The following is a 24,867-nucleotide window of genomic DNA, read 5'->3' on the forward strand; positions in this document are numbered from 1 at the left end:
TACTCAGAGATGAAGAGGGACCTGATGTAGAGTAGGATTTTGAGTTTTGTTAGGAATCACAAAATATTTATTGGGTAGTTGTGTCCATCCAATAACCCACCTTAACCGGTAGATTGCCTAATAATAAATATATGAATACATATACATATATATATATATTATATATATATATGTATATATACACACATACACATTCATACTATATACAGTGTGTATATACATACTATATATATATATATATATATATATATATATATATATATATATATATATACATATATATATAGTATGAATGTGTATGTGTGCATATATACATACACACATTCATACTAGCTAAATACTATATAAATATAGTATGAAAAAATAAAGGTTTACTATTTACTAGTCAGTTTTTAATGACTAAATAGTATAATCGTTAAAAACTGACTCGGTTGACCAAATTCATAAATTTATACAGAATGTGTATACACTGATACAGATATTTCATTCAGGAAGATATCCGTGAACGTTAAAGTAGCTTACAAGTCCCTAGACGGGCTACGTAATTAATTTTTAAGCCTACCGTATTCTAAACCTAAGTATCGTGGTGATTTTATTCCCTGAGTACTTAAAATCAGAGCTCAACTTAATTAGATACTCACAATCCAATCCATGCGGGAGATGCCGCGACTGCAACTTTTTACAAGTCATCCTCTAAAGATGCATTACAATGCAACCATTTCAGAACGTAAAAATCATTCGCCTGGACCGGAATTCGATCCCGGGTCCCTCGATGTCCGGTCATCGGGGAATCCGAGTTTAAATCCTAATCAAGATGATTTTTTTTACTTTCTGAAATTGTTGCATTGAAAGATACACATACCCAACATTTGTTCCTCCAGCTTGAGTATATACATAAACTCTCGGAAAGTAAAAAAAAAGTTCAAGCAGTTCATTATTAATAGTTTATATTTAACACGAAATCAACATTAGTTCAAGTCCATGTATTTTCATATATTTATATATATAACTAATAATCATATTTTACATAACTGTTACCAAATATATTCCTCATCATTCGAGATTTTTCTGTCCACCATTGTATTTATAGAATATATTTATTAATATTAACAAAATCCATTCCAAAGATAATTCATTCTTTTTTGAAAGAAAAGTGCAGAAAAACCTAAGAACACCTTTATTAGTATAAATTATTTAAAAGATTCATTAAACGGAGTCGAAAGGAAACTGACAGAAAATGTTTTGAATTTAAAAAATAAGCCTAATCACTCCAAGTTGGCATTTGCAGTCACTCAATAGTTATAACAATGATACAAAAATGAACCCTGAATTTTTGATAGTACAGTGTACAGATAGTACGGTACCGTCCCCCTGCTTCACGACAGTCAAGGCGCTTAATACGTAATTAAATGATTTTCGCACTCATGATTCTGATATTTGTATCCATACCCGTTCTTTCATCCTGTATTTACATACAAAATTGCCAAGTGACTGTCAAGTATTTTTTTTATTCAAGAAACTTTTGAGTTCTCATCAAAAGGAGGGATATTCGCCCGCAGTGTGCGGTAATCGGTCCTCCACTTCTTTTTTCATGCGGAAGCGGTGAAGTCCGTCTTATGAGATGGTTCAATTTCTCTTGGCCAATGCGAGGAGGAAATCCGGAAGAATCAGCTGGGTTTCCCTCTCCTCACTTACTCACACTCCGCATAACGGACCCAGGCAAGAATTAACACCGCTTTGCCGTGATGCAGACTCGTTTGACAACAACCGTCGACACAAATCGAGACACCACTCTCTTTCTTTTTCGGAATTGAGAAGGGAAATGGGAGGTTGCGGTACCTAAGAAAATATGGCTCAAGTCAACGTGTCGTGAGTCGTCCGCCGCGATTGGGTGAAGCGTTCGGCCATGCACGCACGTATGATACAGGTGTACTGTAAAAAAACACCATCTGGCAAGAGCAACATCATAGGATTAAATAAAAATCCTGACGCGTAAATAGTTTGGCTCGTCGTTATGAGAGTAAAAGATGGACTTCATCGAGGAACTGCGGAATAAAAGAACGAAGATAAGCAAACTGATATTTGACATCAATTGAAATTTACTAGTCCATAAAGGCATGAGTAACCACATGACTCATGTTTAAAAGACCGACTAATGCCCTTTCTCCTGCAAAAACTAATTTCTTTCTAGGTGGATCAAAACAAGTGCGCTTGAGGATAATCACCTCTATAAAACTACGTATCTTCGGCCACACGCTCAGTTGGGAGTGGGGGAATATTCCTTAGAAGCATGGAGAAAATTGAAGAACGCATATTAGCAACATATGCACACGTGAGACAATATTCAATTAAATATAATCAGAGCCTGGAAGGGAAACAGATGATCAAGTGGGATTTTCAATGCTCTCCGGATCAAACTGATATCCGATAAAAGTAGCCACAATATAGAAGCGGTGGCCAAAATAGTATGCAGCCCGAACTAGTTGCAGATACTTATCCATAACAGAACACTAAATTCAAAGTTGCCAGGTTTGTTTGCAGAGTGCTTTATCCCAGCTTTTGAAGAGAAGCTATCCCGAAAGTGTTTTGGTCCTGTAATGTGCGTTGCAAAGAGCTCTACGTAATATTCAAGCTCATGCTGAGAAGTTTGTAGTAGTCTCACGGGTAGAGATTCAATTCCATTTCACGCTCAAGAGATCCCATCTGAAAGCCAGCCACTGTTGTTTATCATACCTATTCAATAGTCGCTTGATGATGAATTGATGATAATACCCACCGTTCCAGAAACGAGAATTGGATAAAGTAACCATCAATCACCACCAATGTCCAAAAAGATCCAGACCAGTATCATACTAAGTTGTGCGGATTAACTTGACTACACTCGAGAATTCAATTAGCAAACAAAGATTTCACACCATGAACTCCTCTCCAATCCCGTCTCCGTATGAAGTCCTGTGTTAATTAAACTAGCTCACACCCAAATACGTGGAACATACTCCCAAGATCAAAACTTCATCCACAGCGGAATATAAACACTATCCAAATTCTGTGACGTGGAACCCTTGGCTATGGTCAAGGGGAAACCATGTTGACTCTTTGGCCTGGACAAGTATTTGGCGAGCCGGCATCCAGGTTCACGGCGATTCGAGCGTCCCAAACACTGAGCGGCCAGGCGAAGACTCCACGACCTCCACTGCCTTCGTCCCCTGGAGCCAATCCGGGCACTCCCTACTGACGGCTCTCTGGAGTCTCTTCCCTCCCCGGTCCCTGACAAATTTGGGGGGGACCCGCGATGGGGTACATCAATCCACGGCCCATTTGGGCCTCCGCCAACCGCCGCCGACGAGCCTCCTCCTGCCCCTCCTGCGCCTCCTTCCGCGCCTCCTCCGCCTCCCGTCCACCCGGTTCCTTCGCCTCTGCACGCACTTGCAGCTCTTCACCAGACGCACGTGGTAGGTGCGCCGGGAGCCGTCGCGGCACAGGAGTCTCACCCGGCGCCGGCGCACCACGTCCTCCACGGAGCGCCACTCCACCGTCTCCGCCCCGGAGCCGTCCTCTGCGTCCGCGGGTGACGCGGCACCGTCCCCGCCGCCCTCCGCCTCTCCGGCGTCATCCCCGGGGCCTCCCACGACGCCCACTTCCCCGGCTAGCACGCTGTTCATCTCGTTCTGCCCCCTCGCCCACACCTGCCGGCACATGAGAAAAGAGGACGGAAGAGTGATTACCGCTCGGGGATATCTTAGGCCTCCTTCACGGAAGGGTTGGATCACACACACACAGACAGACACGCCGCAGAGCGTAACGGTTACGTGTATGGATCAGCGCAGGGACTCCCTTCTTAGTAGTAACCGACTTAGGGACCTTGGAATTCGTTGGCCATGGTACCACTTATTCTTAGATCAAATAGAAAATATAAGGCTAAAAATCGGGAATGAGATACTACTAACCAGTTCGGCTCAGATATTAAACATGAAAGCAAAGAATAATAAAGTAAAATCAAAAAAGAAGCCGTCAAGAGTTTCCAAGATATAGGGGAAGATATACAAACGGATTAGTATCAATAGACAGTCAGAGGTATTCACCACACGAAAAATTCTCTCTGTATGTTCTCTGAAATTACGTGTAAGATGCCAATTTTTGAGGATGGTCCAATGGCAAGGCTAGCGCGTAAAATATTCGTCTATGTAACAGAATTTCAATGTAGCTGTAATTTGATCATTTATCAATCAATAATTTAATTCTTATGTGGTTAATTTCAAACCGTATTGAGAATGCCTCTTATTTCTCTCCGTTTAAATGCAACAGGAGTCCAGCTTCAACGCAAAAATCGAGAATGACCTTAACAGAAACAATAGCAAAATGATGCTCAGTTCTTTTAAGCAGAATTTTCCTCTATGTTTTTATGTAAAAGTTTAATGTGACGGAAAGTAGTAAATTGTTTAAAAAACCTAAAAATATATTTTATACATGAGACAATTAACATGAGTGTTTACTTAAAGAGATTCGCGAAATACATAACTGTATACCTGTCTTGCGAGAACATAAGTTAAATAAAATCTATAATCCATAACTTATCTAATTGAATATTTGTTTTCCGAAAAATCTTAAGTCTGACTCCTCTTTAGAATTTAAAGCATAATGAGTTCCATCATATAATATAATATAATACTGAATATTACAACCATCCAATATCACAAACTCCATTCCATCTTATACGGATACATGTGCAACAGAATAAATTTACAGTCCACCCACAATCAGAACATCTTCGAAACATTCTTCCCAAGATGTTTGAACAATACTTATCTGGGAAACCCTGAACCATAAAAGGTTCGAGGTTCGCAAGGACCCACCTTAACATACTCCGTGTACCACGGCTGCAGGTGGTAATTGGACTGCGCTATGGGCACCGAGGACGATCCCGTCGAGTGGTGCGGGCGGTACTTGTTCTTGACGCCGCCGCGGGCCTTCTCGCGACCGCCGGGGGACGAGCAGCAGCCCTCGGCGCACACGGCCTCGCTCAAGGGGCGCGTGGACGTGCAGAAACCATCGCTGATGTACCTCTTGGAGCGGAGGTCCTTGCAAGAGTTCCTCGGGGGTACAAGGGGGGGAGGAGGGGGAGCCGGCGGCTTGGCCCCGTAACCCGCTCCGTCCAGCGACTGGCCCCTCTTCTTCCGCGGACTCCAGGGCACCAGCCAGTCACCAGACGACGACACTCCTTTCAAACCTTAAAGAGAGCAAATTTTGAACGTTAGGAAGGGGAAAACGGCTATGAGGTGGCACCTATATAAAGAAATGTTTTGAAAAAAGCACGCAGTACTAAAATTCGATTACATTGATACTGGAGTTAATCAATGGTTAATTAAAAAATCCACTCTTTCACACACGAAAGGCAATTAATTATTCACGCAGTGGACAGAACGCTGACGGTTTCACTTTGAAGCTCAGTTGATTACTTTTTAACCTATCGCGTGCTTTTCTTGACCATCGAAGAAGCAGTGCGGCCAATTAGTCCCACAAAAACTACATAAAGTAAATGCTACATAAGCACATCACTTAAGTGCAAACTCTTCCTTAACGCTTATCTGCAATACTGGTGCTTTACATTTAAAAATGTTTTCAATAGATGGAAATCTATTCTGGATTTCTCTTCCAATTATTTATTTAGTACAATAATGATTTTTCATAACCATTACGATCTACTCTGGGAAATGGTTGGCGTGGTGAGCTTGTAAGCTTGGCTCCAAATTTCGTCTATACTTCAACAAATTTCTAGTCTTCATTACGTGCACATGCCTATCCAAACAATATATTCGACGGAATACATACTCAATAAAAGATAGATAGGAGGAACTGATGTAAGCAAAAATCCAGGAGTCATTAACTCCTGAATATAATGGGATTCCGTCAAGCGTCGGCTTTCTAACAACCAGTTATACCTACGTTACCAACCAACGTAATCTTAAGCATAGAAAGCAGCTCAGGAAGTTATTGACAATTCCAGGCAATAATTATATTCAATAGGATTACCTTCGGAAACTGAATTTCAGGCTTTTAATATGTTTAATTTCATTATTTTAATGCACTTTAAAACTCTTTTAAAACAGCTTGGAATTCGTCCGTAGGCAAGTAAATCGCCTCCCAATACTACGAGGGCGGTTCAACAAGTACCCGCGTTAGAAATGAAGGAACCATTTTTTCAAAAACATTTTTTTTTTAATTTTTCAACATAGTCCCCTTTTAGAAAGATACACTTCTACCAACGTTCCGGCCATTTTTTTAACCCTTCCAAAAATAGAATTTGTCCAACTCTCCAAAATACGCCTCTGTCTCGGCGATAACTTCCTCGTTTGAGCTAATTTTTTTTGACGGTTGATAGATGGCAGCACACGATGATAACATAAACTTCCCTCATGAATGCCTTTTGCCGTCAAACACGGGTACTTATTGAACCACCCTCGTAAATAAGCAGATTTACAATTCTTAATGTACTTTCAACCATGCCAACTACCGAGGAAAGTCATTGTGACCACTGTACGTAATAAAAATTTACAGCATACTTATAGGAATAAACTTTCTTCTTGCCCTTTCACAGTTTTGGCACATTTCTTCCTGAGAAAAATACATAGGTTCACTCCTGCATCGCACTCATATTTATTTTTAAAGTGCATAACAACCTCCAATTCCATTTAAAAGCACACTAAACGGAAGAGTGAACGGGATGCATCGATAGATCAAATGGAGGCACTTGAACGAAATTGCCGTCGGCATCATTTATAGTAGACAATGAATAGCTCACTCCAATTGAAAGACACCGACGAAGATGCGGTCTAATGACTCAATAAGAAGCCTTCAATGCAGCACAATTAAGGGGTATATCTTCTCAAGCGCATGTGCAGCTGAAAAAAAAGAAGCGGAAGCACTTGAACACAATGAACATTCAGGGTCAAGCCAGCTTTTAAGGAGGCGGAAGAGTATGCACCGGTCAAGCGAAGGGAGATGGGGAAACGTAATGTCGAAACAGGAGGAGGAAAGCCAATGGGGAAGAGGCACAATCCAACTTAATGCGTAGGCCAGGAGAGTAAACTGAGAGGCAATTAAGCATTCGAACGTCTACTTTAGCAGCAGTCTTTTCTTCGACATGGGCTCATAAAGCAAGCGCAGTCAAGTTATTTTTTGGAATTAGTCGGGTATAAGTGTACCGTGTCGTCGACGAGGGAAACTTCGTGTAGTGTAGGCATCACTGATCGTTTCATGGTGTTGAAAGACAGATTATTTGTAAGTCAATCTTTCGTGAGGATCAGGATCTGCAAGAAATTTTCAGCTCCGGAACTAAGTCCACCATAATAAACCCCTCGTTATTTCATACTATGACATATGGCTTTTAGGAGTCCGTAATCATAAGGTTGGGAAAAAAGATTCAGCATAGTACATACGCGGTGTAATTATTCGACTCAATACTTATATATTTCAATCTGTTTGAACCGACTTCACGTCATTCCAGTCCAGGTTTCTTACATTTTTTAGCTTTACTTTGCTTTTATAATATCTATTTAACTAAGTTCATCCAATTAACAATGTTCCTAAGTATGAAAAAAGTTTGGTTTATTTAGAAATGATTTATTCATAAGATACGTTAGCATGAAGAATACCGATGAGGCCTACATAATCTAATAATTATTAACATTTGGTATGTTACTGGTTGAGGCTGGATTTGGATAGAAACAGGCTAGGCAACATTTAAACGATACATTTCATTGGCTCTTCAAAAAACATCACTGAGATCAGATGCCTTTGCAACTAGCTCACTGAAAAATAGACGCTGTGTAAACTACCTTTCGTCTGGCTCCTACCCTTCGACCAGTCTGGCATGGGTGACCCTATTGAGAGCAAATGTCATTTCTTCCGCTATCACAGCTCTAAGGATCGTCGGAACGCAAAAGCCTTTCCACCATGTTTAGGTTGTAGACCATGGGGAGGGTTAAGATAGATTATATTGTATTTCCTCTCTTCATGGAGTTGATGTGTTCAGCCGCAGGGTACATAAATAACCTGTCGGCTACATTAGCGCGAGAAAAATCGATTTTAGTAATGACGTCACCCCACCAGACGAGGTTCAGAAAATGACAATTTAAGTGCAAGTAAACTATCATAAAATATAAATTTAAGGGCAAATATTTCCATTTATTATCATTGTCAAATACATGGATATCAAGGGTGGTAGAAAACCTATTAGATTAGCATTGGACGGGGTTAATTCCGCTTAGGGTTCAAGGGTAGGCACAGTCAAAGAATTAGTTATAAATAGTACAGTAATTAATCATATTAATTAATTCCACGAGCAAGCACGATAAACATGTATGTACTTTGACATCACGATAAACTTCAACAGGAAAAAGGCGTCATTTAAATGACATATTTTCGCTTTTTTTATGCCCCCTGTGGGTATCACGCATTAATCCACAATTTCGTCGAATTTAATATCCCAGGCGCATTAAAGTGAACACACACCCTAGCGTCTTCCCATATAATCTTTCATATCTCATGTCTTTCACCTGTAGAAAATCCCCACTTACTGTACTCTACTGTGAAATGCGTTTTGGACTGATGTCATTACGTCGGTACACGACAGAAGTAATTTTACGTAAACGGTGTTACTGGGGTATCAGAAATAAATTTAGCGAATATTTCTGTGTCGTTTTAAAATATAACAAAATAAAATCCGACGATTATCATTTGAAGAGATATTGAACAAAACTCTTGGTGGGCTCCCTAAAAATGCATTCAACCTCTGAAATATACTTTTCTCAGATGAAAATTTACTCCTTTGTGAGAATGAGAAAGGAAAACCTTGTTCTGAAATCAGTCGCTTAGGCTGATAAAAAAAACGTTTCTGCCCGCTCTCAAGCCATCAAGCGATTTCTCCAAGCGTCTTCAACTGCGCAAACGAGAGGGGACATTTGTGCTATGGAGAAGACTTCACACGGATAAGTCCATAGGGAAAAACTTGAACTGGCGACTTTTAGATAAGCCGATGAGTAAGCTACAAGGAATTTCAGCCTGGTCAGTATGTCATTGAGCCATACAAATCTCCGTTAACATCAGCAACTACGTAGTGCAACATCAGCCTGATTGTAGCCGACGACACAGCAAAAACCAGAGATAGTTAGTAATTAATGAAGCACTAGGCCGGACATCGAGGGATACGTGCTCGAATCCAGGTCAAAGGGAATGATTTTCGCACTCTGAAATTGTTACACTGTAATGCACATTTAGCATATGACTCCGTAAAAGTTACTGTCGCGGCATCCCCCGCGGTTTCTTGAAAAATTCAGAGAAACGAAACCAAAGGTTAAGTTACCGTCTAAACCTTTCAGAACATAGAGTGAAATCACTTCCGAAGAATATTTCCCATGAGGAAGGGAATGATTAAAAATATTGGAAGACAAATATCCTTCGTAGTGCCAACAACTGCAGATAAAAGCAAAGAGAAGATGAGAAGTGACGATGGTGTTCATATCCCCAGTCTCGATAAAATGTCATGGTGGCTCAGCACAATACGTGACTGCACTCTTATGGAAAAGGCAATGTAATTTAATTTTAACCAATGGAGACATCAAAGATAAGGGTTCGACACGAGGGACGAAACGCAAAGCTAATGTTTTATCCCCAGCAGGTAGCATGCATTTACGCTGAATCTGATTACCAATGAAAACCTTGGTTGCTTTCAAAGGTCATGTTTCTCTCATTCTCAGGAAACTGCCATTTCTTATTCGAGATGGCGTAGGGAGATATCATATCAATGAAGCTGATAAAAAATGCGCAGTAATTTCCATTCCCTCGAACTCATATCTTTACATGGAGACTCACACCTAAAGGCCTGTAGGTACGCACATATTAATACGAAGGAAAAGAACCTAGTGAGCTTGAGAAAATGAAAATGTGACATTTTCCAAACACAAGAAAACTATCCAATTCCACGCGGGAAAATGTGCAAGAATAATTTCCTATCTCGTAGCCAAGCACGTAGCTGGTCAACTTCCGATCTATCTTGTTCTAGGTATCTCACATTTATAATAACACAATACCATTCCATTTCCTAAAAATTCAGAATTGCAACGCAAACTCCTGTATTACACGAGAAAAAATTTTGAAAGAAATTAACGCAAATCGGTCCCCTTGTTGAATGAGGTTTTAGGTCAATACTGTTTTTAGCGTATGTATCTATAAGTATACGCATAAAAATGTTGAGGTTAGTCACTATTATAGCGAATATTACAAGCAAACTATTTTGGTGGTATACCGATTTTAAAGCTCCTTCATTAGCCCAATATAGCATTTTTAATAAGTTCAGTCGCCTTATAGAGCATCTTTCTGAAGAGAAAAGGAACTTATGTTCCAAATTATGGACAGAACTTCCAGGTCGCTTGCAATTGGTAATCATAGTCGGTGAAGACCATTTTTAGTTCCATAGATTTGTTTTTGTTGGTTTGTTCTTTACTGCCCGATTATAAAAAACCTTTCAACTTGACTGTTATTTTTCTAATGTAATTTAAACGCCGAAAAGATCTGCCACACCGCTACGGTGGCCGTTTGAGCCTTCGCTTTTTCATCTAAAAAGCGGTTTACGTGATGTTTTTTTTTGGAAAAGGACCTTCCTTTTAATTAGGGGCCCCTTTAGAAAGTGGTTTAACAGTCCCCATACTTGGCCGTGGAGTTCCTGAAAAAAAAGGCCGAAAATTACGAAAATAAACACACGTCAAGAGATGAAGAACCGTTTTACAAATTGCTGCTAAGTTAACGACGGCGATCGGCGAACTTATTCGCCAAATTTGGGAATACGAGCTCTATCCACCGCCATAAAGCGATAATGACTTAAGCTGCCGACGCGCCCTTACAGACAACACAATGGGAATACCGATCCGCCGACTTATTTTTTCCCCGCCATCTCCTCTGAGCTTTCTCTCTCCCTCTTTCGTCCCCCAAAGCACACTCCTTCCCGCTCCGTCTCCCTTCCACTCCCCGTCCTCTCTCCATCCGCCGCCCTCGTTCACGGTAAGACTGAAGGGAGGTCGCGGTGCCATTGACCGTGACAGGCATTAAAGTCTCCATTAAGAAAAGATAAACAAAAGAGCTTTCTTGAAGATGCTCCCTCTCGATGCCGTTACGCCGCTTGAGATATCAAGGAGTTTGCCTGTCGCGCTTATCCGAGAGTCATCCCCATTCAAAATATTTGTCCATAATATTTTGACGAATGGTTTTTTTCGATTTTGCTACGCGTTAGGGTTTTTTTTTCATCCATATACATCAACGAGCAAGGACAGGGGATTCATGGTTACTCCAGTCAGCTTTGTTTTACGGTGACCTTCCTGGCGACGAAAAACTCTTAAATGTTCCATCGCGTGCAAACGAGGAACTCGCCGTCACAAAGGGGAACTAAGCACGACGGAGATAAAGAGACTGTGACCGGTATGAGCCAGGGTCTCCAGAGCCAACCTTAACCTTCTTCGGTGTAGACAACCAAATTTGGCCAACTATACAGTGAACATAAATGAGTCGCAGAAGATTTAATTATAAATTAATGGTTTTTTATCGCATATCACGCCACGATTGAAAATATAAAAAAGTATTATTCAACTGGTTTTCACTAAGAATACTATTTCTTAGTTATCACCATCTCCAGGACTTAGAGTAAGATTAGATACAGTTTATAAACTTTTATATACTAAAGGAAGTATGGAAAATATTCCTATTCAAAGTTTATTTTATTCTGGTAACTGAAAAATTTCATCTCTTTAAAAGAGCCGTCAGACGCATTTTTACTCGTACTCAAGATGTAGGGCCGGATTAATTTATAAAAAACCCCAAGCAGTTTTGGCTCAGTGAAAAGAGTTAAAGAGCAGTAGAATGGATCCTAGTGTATCGTGATGGATAAATTTCTTGGCCTGATTTTTTTAATTCGCAAGTGTGTATGTTTGTGATTCCCCACAAAATAGTGAAATTCTCATGTCTGTCTTTCGGGATATTTAGGTGAATATTTTACTCAAGAGTGACATAGGTTTACAATGCTCTATTTGAGATGCTGCTTGCACAGTGAAATTGAATTGAATTTCACGAGTAAACCTTTAATTCGACCAAACATTTTAACATCATTCGTAATAAAACCACTATGCGAGGCTATGCCTATCTATTCGAGTAAGAGTTTCTTAATATAATTTCATATCCTCTAAAAACTTTAAAAAAATGAAGTGCATAATAATTTTCCGCACTCCACATTATCTACTTTTTCAAAAGATCTCCCAGGATTGAAAAAATACCGTTTCTCATTTATTTTTTACATTGAAAATTACAATAATTTTCCGAAACCATGATCGTTAAATACGTATTTGGAGTTCTTCAAATTATGGCATTTTATTTTTTTAACGGTGAATAGCCTCGACAAAGATGAGCCCAAGGCGCTACTCGCCTAATATATAAAACGAGACGTTGTTACCAACGGACACCAAAAACAAGCCTCAATGGGTTTTCGGAGACACTCAGATTGAGGAACGAAAAACTCGAGATGTTTCGCAATGAAATTATCATCCCCGTAAAAACATGAGGCCTGGGAAGTGGGGACACGTGCAGGGTAAACGACCCCCGCCGGTATCAATCTCACCTGCGTAAGACGGTGCGGAAGACCATAGGGAAGCTCCGTAGTAGTCTTTCTCAAATGTACCCATGAGCAAACGCGCGCAAAACGCCCAAAGGCTAATGAGCACGCAGACCGAGGAGACAAAAAAGAGCGAACGCGACCACCACGAAGAATCGAGCAGAGTCCTCGATTGCCGAAGGGGATCACTCACCCCTCCCCCCCCTCCTTCGGAGATTCTTTCATCCCACCCCTCCCACGGGGGAGGAGGGAGGAGGGGCATACCCAGCCAGGGTGAGGTAGCGCGGAGAAAAGGGAGGGGAAGGGTGTTGGGAGGGGAGATGTCGAAAGTAAAGAGAGACGTGGACGCGGTGAGAAGGGTGGTGACGGGTGTGGGGTGAGGCGAGGGAAGGTGGGGAGGTAGGTAAGGCGAGGAAGAGCGGGAGGATGAGGTAGGATGGAATAAGAAGAGGGCAGGGCCAGAGGGGAATGGGGGCGGAAGAAGTGTTTGCCAGCAATGTCGTCACCGTTCCACGAAGCTCTTTAAGGGATTACGCCCGCGAGATTTTTGTCTCCGCGAACTATCCTCTCCTCGGTCGCTTCTCTTTCCGTCTCTCCCCCTACCCCCGAATCCCTCTCACATCCCACACCTCTTCCCCCCCCCACCCAAGAACCCCTATCCACGCTCTTTCAGAACGTCTTCACGTGGGTGTCATGTTATTGACGCAAGATGCTGAAGTGCGCATGTCATGCGGCATGCAGCACCAAAGATTTTCCGAGGATGTTCACTGCGCTGCTGCGTACAGCGGGTGAGTGAGACTCCCTGCGGAACGTGAGCCGATCTCGAAGAGAGTGTAAAATTTAGAATGATTTGAACTCACTTGTAGGTGAAGATCTGAAACATGTATAATGTAAATATATGTGATCCTTACGTTATTGTTTTTTTCTTCCTTGCAGCCAGTCCCGATCGATTTGCTCATAGTTACAGTAGTTCGTTCACCAGCTGAGCTGTTAGAATTAATCCAATATTTGAATTATTTAACATATTTATTGACAACTAATATTTAAGATTCAAAGTTTCGATGCTGCATGAATGCATTCATTACCCTGCCACAAACCCAGGGTGGTGACATTCAGGGTACAATGCAGATATAGAATTAATTAGATTTGAAATGTCTTACATTTCAAGGTATTCAAGTGCATTAATCGATGGGAATTTCAAAGATAAATGGTGCCCAACTGTTATGGCTATCTGGTTTCTCAGCAAAAAGTTCACATTTTATGACCGGCAATATCTGGATTTTACTGCTAAACTTATGACAGAAATGTAAAGCATGAAGCACTTGAGCGTGAAAAGTTTTCAAGACGGAAATCGGGCTACGCATAAAATCGAATTCAACTTGATTAAAAATATCGATTGCGATTTTTTTGTGCTGAAAGAAACGGGAAGTAAACATCATAGAATACTTCTACCAAAATCGGAGGAAAACAACTTTGAAAAAAGGTCTCCTCCAAAACAGTAATGACAAAGATTGAAACACTTCCAAGATTATCTCATGTCAATAGCTAAACGCTCAATTGTCCTAATCTTGTCACGTTTCCTCTTAATCCAGGCTACTAATACTAAATATTGCGGATGATTATTGTCTAGTGCTTGAGCGGCTGTTTCATCTAGTAAAGTAATGAAATTTCAACTAAAATGATGTTCTTCTTCAAACCCAAGCCTCATTAGTGGTTTGTGATGAACGTAATAGTTCTCACATCCCCATCCACTCTGCTCGGAACTTAATTTTTGGTCTCTCAGAAAGCCATTAATGATGGACATGTCACATTGCTTATATGTATTTCCTACATAAAATATAATAACGGCCTGAGCTGCTAGCTCTCTATATATTCATTCAGGCATATCCGTTCTTAAATTTAAAATAATTATAGTTACTCAACATAACTTTTGTGCTTACCACCAAAGTCCACCACTTCACAAGCCTAGCCTCTGACACCCATAGGGCAATTTTTAATTAAATATCTAATGGCTGTCCTAAAAATAATCTTATTTATAATTCCATTCATAGAAAAAATAGGTTTATATTAAAAAAATGAATTTCTGCTCCACGAGGTACTTGGGGAAAAAATTAATCCGGCATGATACAAAAAACCAATTGCTGAATAAAAATGTTTCATTGATTATATTTTTGAAACAAAATGAACTTCACATCAGAGGATTTTAATAAAAATAAGGACAGGAAAGGTAGGCAGATGAAAAAAAATCATCAGATAATTTTTCTTTTTATGGCATACATACGCCAACGTAATTTTGGGCAAAATGTTGAGATTTGTTACGGGGGTAATCAAATTTTTCCCGAGTAAGAGGTTCACGCTTGAGGAAGGGTTCTGTATTCAATGGAGAGGTTGAGATTTTTCCACATGTCGTTTACTCGTACTCCATAGGGCCACAGCAGAATTTCACGGCAACGCAAACACTAATCATGGATGTACACAAAAACCGTTTCCGGTGATCGAGCGGACGGCATCCGCGAGTGTTTTTTCCAAAGGCTTTTTAAACTTAAAACACGAGCGGAATGAGTTTGGCCCATTTTCAAAAGGATATGTCTCCGTTGCGATTCTAGCAACATGCCAGAGAGCTGAATGGAAATACTGGATGAATAATAGCTTCCTTCTTATCCTTCCGAAAGGAGGGTGGTGTCGGCCTGGGAAGTGACACAAAGAGGAAGCCGCGAAAACCGCAACGGGTAGAAAAAATGGAAGGAATGGGAAACTGCTATCTGCACCAAGCGAAATCCTGCTTCGCACCACTCGACGAAGGGGAGGAGCTGGCATTCTCACGTCGACGAAACCGATAGCCCTCTAGGCAGCAGTTTAAATAAAATTGAAAACGGCGAAAGGAATGGACTTCCTCATTTCCAGGAAGAATGCTTATCAATCAAGTTAAGAGTAGTACGCTAACACCTCGACTGCCGAAGATATCTCTCGGCAGGTCACGAGTATGGCGCGGAAAGTCAGCAATGTCTTTTTAATATATCAAGTACACCTTTTCTGCATCGCCTACATTTATTTGGGTCTTTGAGCTCTCTCGCGATTGTGTATGGAGAGAGAAGTGGGACCATACATACAAGTTGGATTTGACACCAGAAATAATTCATGATTTGATACCCGAACGATAGTAGGTGAGAAGGTAAAAAATGCAAACCAGCCATTATTTTTTATAGAATGAATTTCTCTGCTTGCTCAATTGCTTCTTTCCCTGCCACAACATGTGTACTGATAGGAGGGTTAAAGTTATATATATATATATATATATATATATATATATATATATATATATATATATATATATATATATAATATTTGGACGGCACAATAGAATACAAATAAAATAGTAACTCTTAAAAGGACACAAGGACACTCACATACACACACATATACTATACTTTAGCCATTTAAGCTGCCGAGGTGTCCTCATACACCCTAGCGGTGGCTAGCAGGGTACAAAATATCTAATATCTCGTCCCTTTAAAGCCCCCAAAATCACAGTGTGTAAGAGGACGCCTCGATGGCTAAAAAGGCCTAAGTACTTGGGCAGACATCGAGGAATGCGGCTTCGAAACCCAGTCAAAGCAAATGATTTTTACACTCTGAAATTGTTGCATTATAATCCTTGAATGACGTTTCCAACGATTGCGTAATTACATAAGAGTTGTAAAAGTGATAGCATAAAAGCACCTACTCGCCTTTGATTTCGGCCATTTTCTCACAAATTAATTAGTCATTTAAACACATTTTTAATCACTGATGCCTTAAAACTAGTCCAAAAGAAGTGGGGGAGCACGTTTCACAAGTTAAAATGAACTGGCTGTTTAAAACTCTACATTTAGATCACATTAGTATACTAATAATGCATGCGTGGGCGCTATACTACTTCACACTGACTTTTAACAAGTAAACTAAGATGACGCATCAACTCTTGCAGTCACGATCTAACCTACTTTAATTAGCATTGCTAACTCAAGTTCTAGCTCGATAAAGTGGAGTTCGCACAATTACTATACATCCGCTGTTCACACTTCCCTGGAATTTGTATCATTGAGTATGCACATATAACCAAATGAAGACGAGATTTTTAGCATTATCATTAGTTCCCATCCGCAGATACCAACCATTTTGAATATTTTAATGTGCCCTAGATAAAATAATTACCATCACGCGATAGTAATAATCACCATCCGCACACGATATAAATAATAATAGACTGCAATAAACATGCAATGTCATGCAATGTCATGAAACATTCATTCAAAAGAAAGAAACTAAGTGGATAAAGATTATTCTGATGAATTTATATCTAGTGACGAAAAATCGTATAACACCTAATAATTTGAAATGATTTCCTTCAAAATATCAAAATTTTGAAATCAGTAATGTTCTACGAATGCGTATTATGTAAATGAACTAAAAACTAACAGCCTTGAGCCACCTGCCTACTGTGTTACAGAAAAATATCTCTTGACTCTTAAACGGTAATAGGTTAATTACAGGGTGAGTCCTAGAAGTAATATGACTTCTTTTTTCCCAGATAGATGGACGGACGGGCGGTGCTTTCTCTAGCTGGATTCGAGGGAAGGGAATCTAAGGAAAAGCTGGAGGCCGGTGGCAGTTGGCTCACAGCTTTTGAGGAGTGCTGATTGATCATTTACGAAACCTCCATTACGTGACCTCGTTATGCTACGCAAATCTTGGAAAAGTGAAGATTTTGTTGGACAGGGATCGCAGATGCGAAGTGTTTGCATGGTTTCTGATGAACTTGGCAACGCTAAAAGTGATGTGCATTGGTTTGTCACCGAAAAAATGGGTATGAGAAAGGTGTGTGCAAAATTGGTGCCGCCAGTGCTCTCTAAATAACGGAAGGGGAAACGGATTGAGGCCTAGACCACCCTAGAGCCCTGACGTTGCCCCACCAGACATCTTCCTCTTCCCCCGCCTAAAATCCGTGCTGAAAGAAAGTCACCACTGCTCGGTGGCAGCGTTACAATAGACCATGACGAGGGAGCTAAGCAGCATTCCGGGAGCAGACTTCCGAAAGGCGTACGAGGTGTTGAAAACCGTGTTACTTCGAAGACTTTTGAGTGAATGTAGTAATTTTGGCAATACATGTTTTTAATCGACTCAGTCCTACTATTTTTGAGACAGACCTTTTAAATAGGCGACGAAAGAAAATTATTTACATGCAGAAAGTTTTAATGTTACAGGTGTGTAGTGAGTAAGTTTTTTTGTCTAAAGAAATTCATGTGTAAAAAAAGGATCAAGGTTTTATACCACGAATAATTTTGGCACCCAGTGAAACCAATGCTTTGAAGAGACGTCAGTTCCCATTAATATTGGTGTTTACAATAACTATTAACAAGTTGGAAAGGCTGACATTTGCCATATGAGGTTCTTACCATGGAAACGAAAGGAAATGAAAATTATTTTAAAATCAATGTGAATGAATGATTGCACAGAGTATGTTGTCAAAAGATTGGAGAACATTTACAACATATGCTACGTCTAAATAAAATTTAATTTAAGTAAAGCCAGATAAATAATATATAAATTTTTGTTTTTTGTAATTTGAACATATACAATAAAACATATTTCATGAATCATAATAATGTTTTTTTTATATTAATACTAATGAAATCTCTCTCTATATAATTGTCATACTCTTTAAAAACGAATGAATTTACAATTTTTAACTGTAAAAAACTCACTAGTACCATAAGATCGATTGCTACAGGGTGGTGTGTGTCTTCGTGTGCCAAGATCTATGTAGTTATTTTATGACAAACCTCGACAAAGCCCTTTTTCTCCTTTAAACTGGAGAGCCAGGAGAAAAATCTCTTGCAAGAGAGGAATTTACTAATGATAGTAGACATTCTACTACAAAGTGGGCACTCCAAAGAAGTTAATGAAGTGTACTTTCCACATGAGCGATGAATATTAAAAAGTTGGTTACGGTTACCTCTTTCTTAATGTTGTCAACACGAAGGCAAGATCGTGCATGAGTTAAACACGTAAAAATACGTATTATTTTTCTCTCTGAAGAAGAAATAAACGAATTAATATTTTAAGTTAGTTAAAATTCCCATTATTGCAAAATTCCCATTGTGAAATCCCATTATTGCGACGCTCATGAAAATTAGGTCTTGCACAACACTCATCCAACTTTATTTGAATTTGAAACCAAATAGATTTTTCTACTAATTGCAATTGGGTGTCAGTCGGACCTGATGTAAATATGGAGGTCTAAGAAACAAAATAAGACGAATGGAAATAATAACTTGCAACATTTACTGCAGGCCTTATTAATAAGTACAGAAACTATTTAGAAGTTTTATTTTCGAAATTGTCGAAAAAGGTATAATGAAGTTAATATCCATACAAACCATCCACATTTCATGAATTTTAAATACGAGGGTCATCCGGAAATTAGTACCCGTTCGTGAAATAAAGACACAAAAGTAAATATTAACAAACATAAAAAATTTTATTTGAAAGAGGATACTTTAAACTACTTCTCAACATAATCTCCAAGCAAATTAAGGCATATGTCATAACGTGTGACAAGTTTCTGTATTCCTGCTGCATAGTCCTTCGCCGCCAGCTCATTGAGATACGCGAGGGACCCATCTTGCACAAATTTTTGCATAATGCAGATGGTGTTTAACAATTTCATGAACAATTGTTCGAGAAACATTGGGAAAATGCTCACAGATGTCATCAATTGTGACGCGCCGATCGTTCCTCACGAATTCGTCAACTGAGCTCACCAGTTGGTCTGTAATGACAGACGGTCTCCCCGAACGCTCATCGTCGTGTGTGTTCCCCCTCCCCATGTTGAAGTTGCGACACCACCGCCGAACAGACGACTCGTCCATTACATTGTCTCCATACACCTCCTTTAATTGGCGATGAATATCACATGGGCGAACGTTTCTTGCATTGAGGAATTTAATCACTGCCCTCACTTCACAACTGGCGGCGTTCTCAATTTTTTTAAACATTGTAAACAATCACAGAAACAACACAGGCAATGCTAGCGTCACGCAACTTGGCTCAGAGAAGGCAGACAAGCCACTGAAGCTATCTGACCTCGTCCAGCGGCTACTCGCGTCGTCAGCACTTCATGCGGCACGAACGGGTACTACTTTCCGGATGACCCTCGTATATTCTCGGCTGATATATTCAAAATTCAATTTTACACACCCCTTACCAATATAATAGGAAATTCGAGAAAGTTTTCTAGGATGTGAATTCAATGCGAAGGGATTGAATCCAGTTGAAACAACGCTACGATATTTTTGCTGGCAGTATGGAATGGATAACATCACATCGAAACTCGCTATTTCGTTCAAGTATCCAGAGGGACTATTCGGAATTTTTGCCGAAGCTAAATTACCTGATTTTTATTATTGCTAAGGTGGTCAAAGACGCGTGCTTTAAAACAGTACACCGACACAGTAACTATATATTTCGAGACTCACGGAAAATTAATATTTTTTCGATATGCAACTACCAAAGCCACTGAGATCTTCGCTTGAGCCAATGCAACAGTGTACGTGAGGGAATAATCCTAGGTGGAGTGTGTCCTCAGGGCTTCAGATATCTATGAATGATCTATTTTCTCTGCGGGACCATGCTTGAAACCTAAAAAAATGAGAGCGTTTAAACTATCGTAGAAAAACCGAGATATTTACTTTACGTAGACGTCTAGTTTGTTCCGTGACGGAGTGGGAGGAAGTTTCTGGTGAAGAGACTTTCCTTACGCACTGATTGTTTTTAGATTCGAACAAAACTGTCGCAGAGAGCCGATTGAATAATTATCCCGGGTTTTTTTTTTTAAAAAAAAGGAGTGCTCGGCAGGTGACAGCAGTATTTCATCGAGAGGGAGGGTCATTTCTCACTCACTGAAATTAACTCGAATCGGGCGGCGGAGGAAATGTAGGGGAAGGAGAGGGGTCGGGATGGGAGGGAGGACAAAATAAAGATGGAGAAGAGGGAGGGCAGCTGAGGAGGGGGGGAAGTGGAAGAGAGCAAGGGAGGAACGGAGTCGCAATATGTCAGAGAAAAGACGTAGGAGGTGTGAGCGGATGAGGGGAGATGGACCGGAAAGTGGTTATCCAAGTTCATATCATACATCACACGTCCCCCCCCCCCAATTTCGAGTTTCCTTCTTCCATACACGTAACGCTTTGATCCAAAAGTTTAAACGTCCAATGTTATTACGTCACATCCACCGATTAACCCCAAAAAAACTGTTTTCAATTTGAATTCATATCACTTGCTGGGCAGTTTACTTATCCTGTCCATCAATTCGTTTCAGGCAAGTCCATAGCATTTATAAAATTTATATTCACCGTGTTTATGAATTCAAAATATGATGGTTTCCGTGTGACGTTATATTTTCTGTAATCCCTCCTTCGTCCGTTTCACACAATGCAGGACTTTGTCGCGGTCCTCCCTTCATCTTGAATGCGGCATAATACAAGGGAGAGATGACCAAGAATATGAAATATGAATACAGCTCATGTTAATTTAAGTCTTCACGGGGGCAGAGAGAAACGATTAATATCCACCTACAACTACCTAAAATTGTTCCCCAAAAGTTCCTTGAGAGGGTTCCAAAAAACAGCCGGTGGGATTTGGGATACACTTTTAAAGGAAAAAAATGGCTATCACACTGGCATAGAGACATTGGGGGAACAAGTAAAACTAGAACTCACAGGGTTCGTTCGTATGGGCAAGTGGTTCACTTTTAACCTCAGCAAGGTACCTTCAATTCTATTCTTGTACGAAGCATTCCTAGTCTCAGTCACGTTTACTCAGGAGGAAAAGGAATGAAAGGATCAGTCCATAAAAGTGCTCCATTACAAGAAACAGAAAGGAAACGCACTTGCCGTTATTTCAAATAAATATCATGAACTGTTATTTTCCTTAGCGAGCGACATTTTTCACCTGAGCAATTTATACGATCGTCCGTATCCCAAATATACGAGTCGACCAGGAATGCGGTAGACAGAATGAAATAAATGCGAATAGTACTTAAATGCAGTTTTTCCCTTGGGAACGGCAGCTCAGGACTTGGTAACGGGTCGTATATTTGCACGTTATTTTCTCACTAAAACGTATCACTTTATCACGCCTTTCTTATTACGCTCCATGAACTTTGGGATTTTTCTCAGTTTTTAATGCCAACTCTTTATTCCTATAATAGTAAAAAACAGCTAGTTTTCTTTTTGATTTTTTTGTAATCGATTCGGATCCGGATTACGCCAATCGACAGAGTGGTTTTGAAGCTGAATATGGCGCAAATAGAATAACATTAAAATGTACACCACCCTCTTCAGATGCAGCCTACCGAGTAGGAGAAGTGAAACAAGAGTTGGTTTCGTGTCTTCCGCCGCGGAACGATCGATCATTTCCTGGAATACAAGTCTCCGCAAATATCAGAGCACTTAAGGCCAAACTTCGGTGGTGGGACTGGAAAACGCGTCTCTCTCTGCCCCGTCCAGCGCACCACCCAAATGGTATGCGTCCCCACCCAATTGACGCGAGAGGCTCTCTCATTTCTTTCGGCGATGCCGCTGGCGATTCACAAAGCTACACCTCCTCTCCCCCATTAGCGTATGCAAATGTGTAGACGCGCGGTGAGCGTAGTAATGCTCGCACATGAATGGAAGGATTGCGAAGCGGTGGGAGAGCAAGCAGTTCATCGTCTGCTGGTCGCGGGAGCGGCGGGAAGAGAGAGAGAGAGAGAGTGGGAACGTCGAATGAACGTGGGAGGACGGAGAAGAAAGAGAGAGAGGAGGAAAATGATTAAGGGGCGAGCGACGAGGTGGGCGGGTGTGTCTCTCGGCAGGAGTCTGGATCGGCGAGGGTGTCACACGGGTGTGGAGCCCCCGCTCACCCCGTCCCTCTTCCACTCTCTCGAGAGGGGAAGAGGAGGAGCAACGGTTGTTTCAAATGGGGATAGCAGGAGAAACGCCAGCCAGAAAGCTTTTGGGGGGACGGGGAGAGTTTTTTCCTCTCCTTCGGGGCTGGGGGAGGGGAAAGAATCGAGGGGAGAGATGGGTGGTCGGGAGGGGCGCCATTAAGAATATTCGAGGGACAAGAGCCAAGCGACGTCCCGAAGAGAATTTCTCGGAATAGGATACGGGAAATTTTTAGAGGTGCGCACCACTAAAAGGATAGAGATTTCTTTAGGCATCGGGCCACCGGCCGGCCTTTTTATTTAGGTCCGCGCTCCTTCCCATAATGCTCCACGGTCGAACGCAAGGCGACGTCAAGGGGCGATGCTATTTATATTAAAAAAAAATCCTTTCCCGCTTCGTCCGGATCTTTCCTTTTAGTTCGAAAGCCGTATTGGAGATACCTGAGCATTCTTGAGGTTGGATTAAAGTGGCCACCTCGTGGATTGTCCTCAACTTAGAAGGGGAGATTGCTATCGCTTACTTTCCTTGGAGCAAGGTAACGAAACCTGAGGCTCGAGAGAAATCGTCATCCTTCGAACAGAACTCCCGCTGCTTTCTATTTAATATTTACATGCCGCTCATGGGAATCGGGCACAGATCTCCACGTTACTGACACAGGAAGAGTAATGATCCATGTAACTATTTGGGCCATGCGAAAATGAGCCGCAAATACTAACCTAAAGATATTGAATTGTATATAAAGTGCCGCTAATCATTCGCAGTCTATTTATAATCCATTATTGCTTAAGCTTATAAAGCCTCAATGTAACTCGGGACTAAAAACTTAAAAAGGAAGATTGTGAATAAAATATTTTTGTAAGAGATGTTTTCTATGCTCGTGTCTAGGTATAAAAAAACACCGATTTGAGGGAAGAGTAAAGGAAACCAATGTATTTCATATGAAAATAACAAACATTTCAACTACACCTTGCAGCGTTCGTAATTTCCAAACACATTAGTTTCTTAGGAAGATCTTCAAAATTCCATTTTCTTTCCCCGGCGATACTCAAATAATAATGATTGTCTTTCTAGCAAAAGTATTTTCTGAATTTCCGAAACTCTAATTCTGGGGAATTCAATTCAATGCCATGCATAAAAAATAATTCTGACATGATTAAAATATCAACACAAATATAATTACTCAAATTTAGTGTACAAAAGAGCAACTACTGTAGTAACGAAGGATAAGGTAAAACTAACAACAACTTCACAAGTACTAGAAATATGCTTACAGTTATGCTTCAACTTTATAATTTTCATAATTTAAAATGAACTTTTTTCAAATGCATAGTGGACTAGAATATTAGTTTATGAACGAAATTATCTTGTAGCTTTAAACTATTAAATAATACTATAGTTTACACTCGCCTCATGTGCAAAAGAGTCCATGAAAATTTTTCGCACACAAAAATGCAGTGACAACAATTAAAAAAACTTAACTTGCACACTGCAGACAACTACGTAAAATTTTTACGTCAAACTTGATAATTTAGGAATGTTTATTCTCCCCATCAATTTTTCACCTGATTTTTTAATGTCATGCAAATGAATGGAAATGACGTCTCGGAAAAAAGTGAAAATCTACAATCTCGGTCGATGGAGCTCTTGAACTCCTTAGCAAATCTCATCGTCTCCGCCCCCCTCCTCTTCCTCTTATCCGCCGCCGGCGCGTACGACTTGAAAAATGCAGAGAAATAAATTCGGGAGGACATCTCCACAACACGACGCCTCTTCTCCCCCTATCTCTCCCGCAGGAGCGGGGCGGGGGGTGAAGTGGGAAGAGTCGGCGGCGACGCCGTTGAATAAGTATAGCCCCGCGCTCTCGCCCGCCACCACCGCCGCTAATTTCCCGGGTCTGCTTAAAGAGCGCCATTCCACCACACCCGACGACCGACCCCTCGATACTGTTGTGTGTACCGAGAGGGAGTGAGTGATACATGCGCGCGGAATACACACAGTATATCTATGCCCACATATATAAATAAGCGGCGAGTTTGTGTTGAAGGGGGCGGGGGCTGGGAGAGAAGAGGGCAAAGGGGTGGGGAAATTTTAACGGGGAGGTTTCGAGCTCCGTGAGTAGTGGTCCCGAAATCTAAATTTAGCCGAGAGCAGACAACAACACTTGTGGGTCTCAGGAGACACTACGTGGGGAGGGGAAGGAGAGAGAGGGAGGGGGGAGGAAGAGAGGCGGCCGGTGGGGAGAGGAGGGTG

General features: G+C 40.8%; 1 protein-coding gene across 1 annotated transcript in view; it reads right to left on the reverse strand.

The window, feature by feature from the left end:
- Positions 1-947: 947 nt before the first annotated feature.
- The window catches only part of LOC139690764 (uncharacterized), a 64,044-nt gene continuing 40,124 nt past the window's right edge, over positions 948-24,867 (reverse strand). Inside the window, exons 2-3 of the mRNA XM_071588309.1 lie at positions 4,854-5,227; positions 948-3,686 (exon numbers count right to left, since the gene is read on the reverse strand). Of these exons, the coding sequence (XP_071444410.1) occupies positions 3,303-3,686; positions 4,854-5,227 (758 nt within the window). The 3' untranslated portion in view covers positions 948-3,302. The remainder of the gene's footprint in view (positions 3,687-4,853; positions 5,228-24,867) is intronic.

This window comes from Hetaerina americana, unplaced genomic scaffold, assembly GCF_022747635.1.
Source record: "Hetaerina americana unplaced genomic scaffold, ioHetAmer1.1.p SCAF_3, whole genome shotgun sequence".
In the NCBI taxonomy this organism is placed as follows: domain Eukaryota; kingdom Metazoa; phylum Arthropoda; class Insecta; order Odonata; family Calopterygidae; genus Hetaerina; species Hetaerina americana.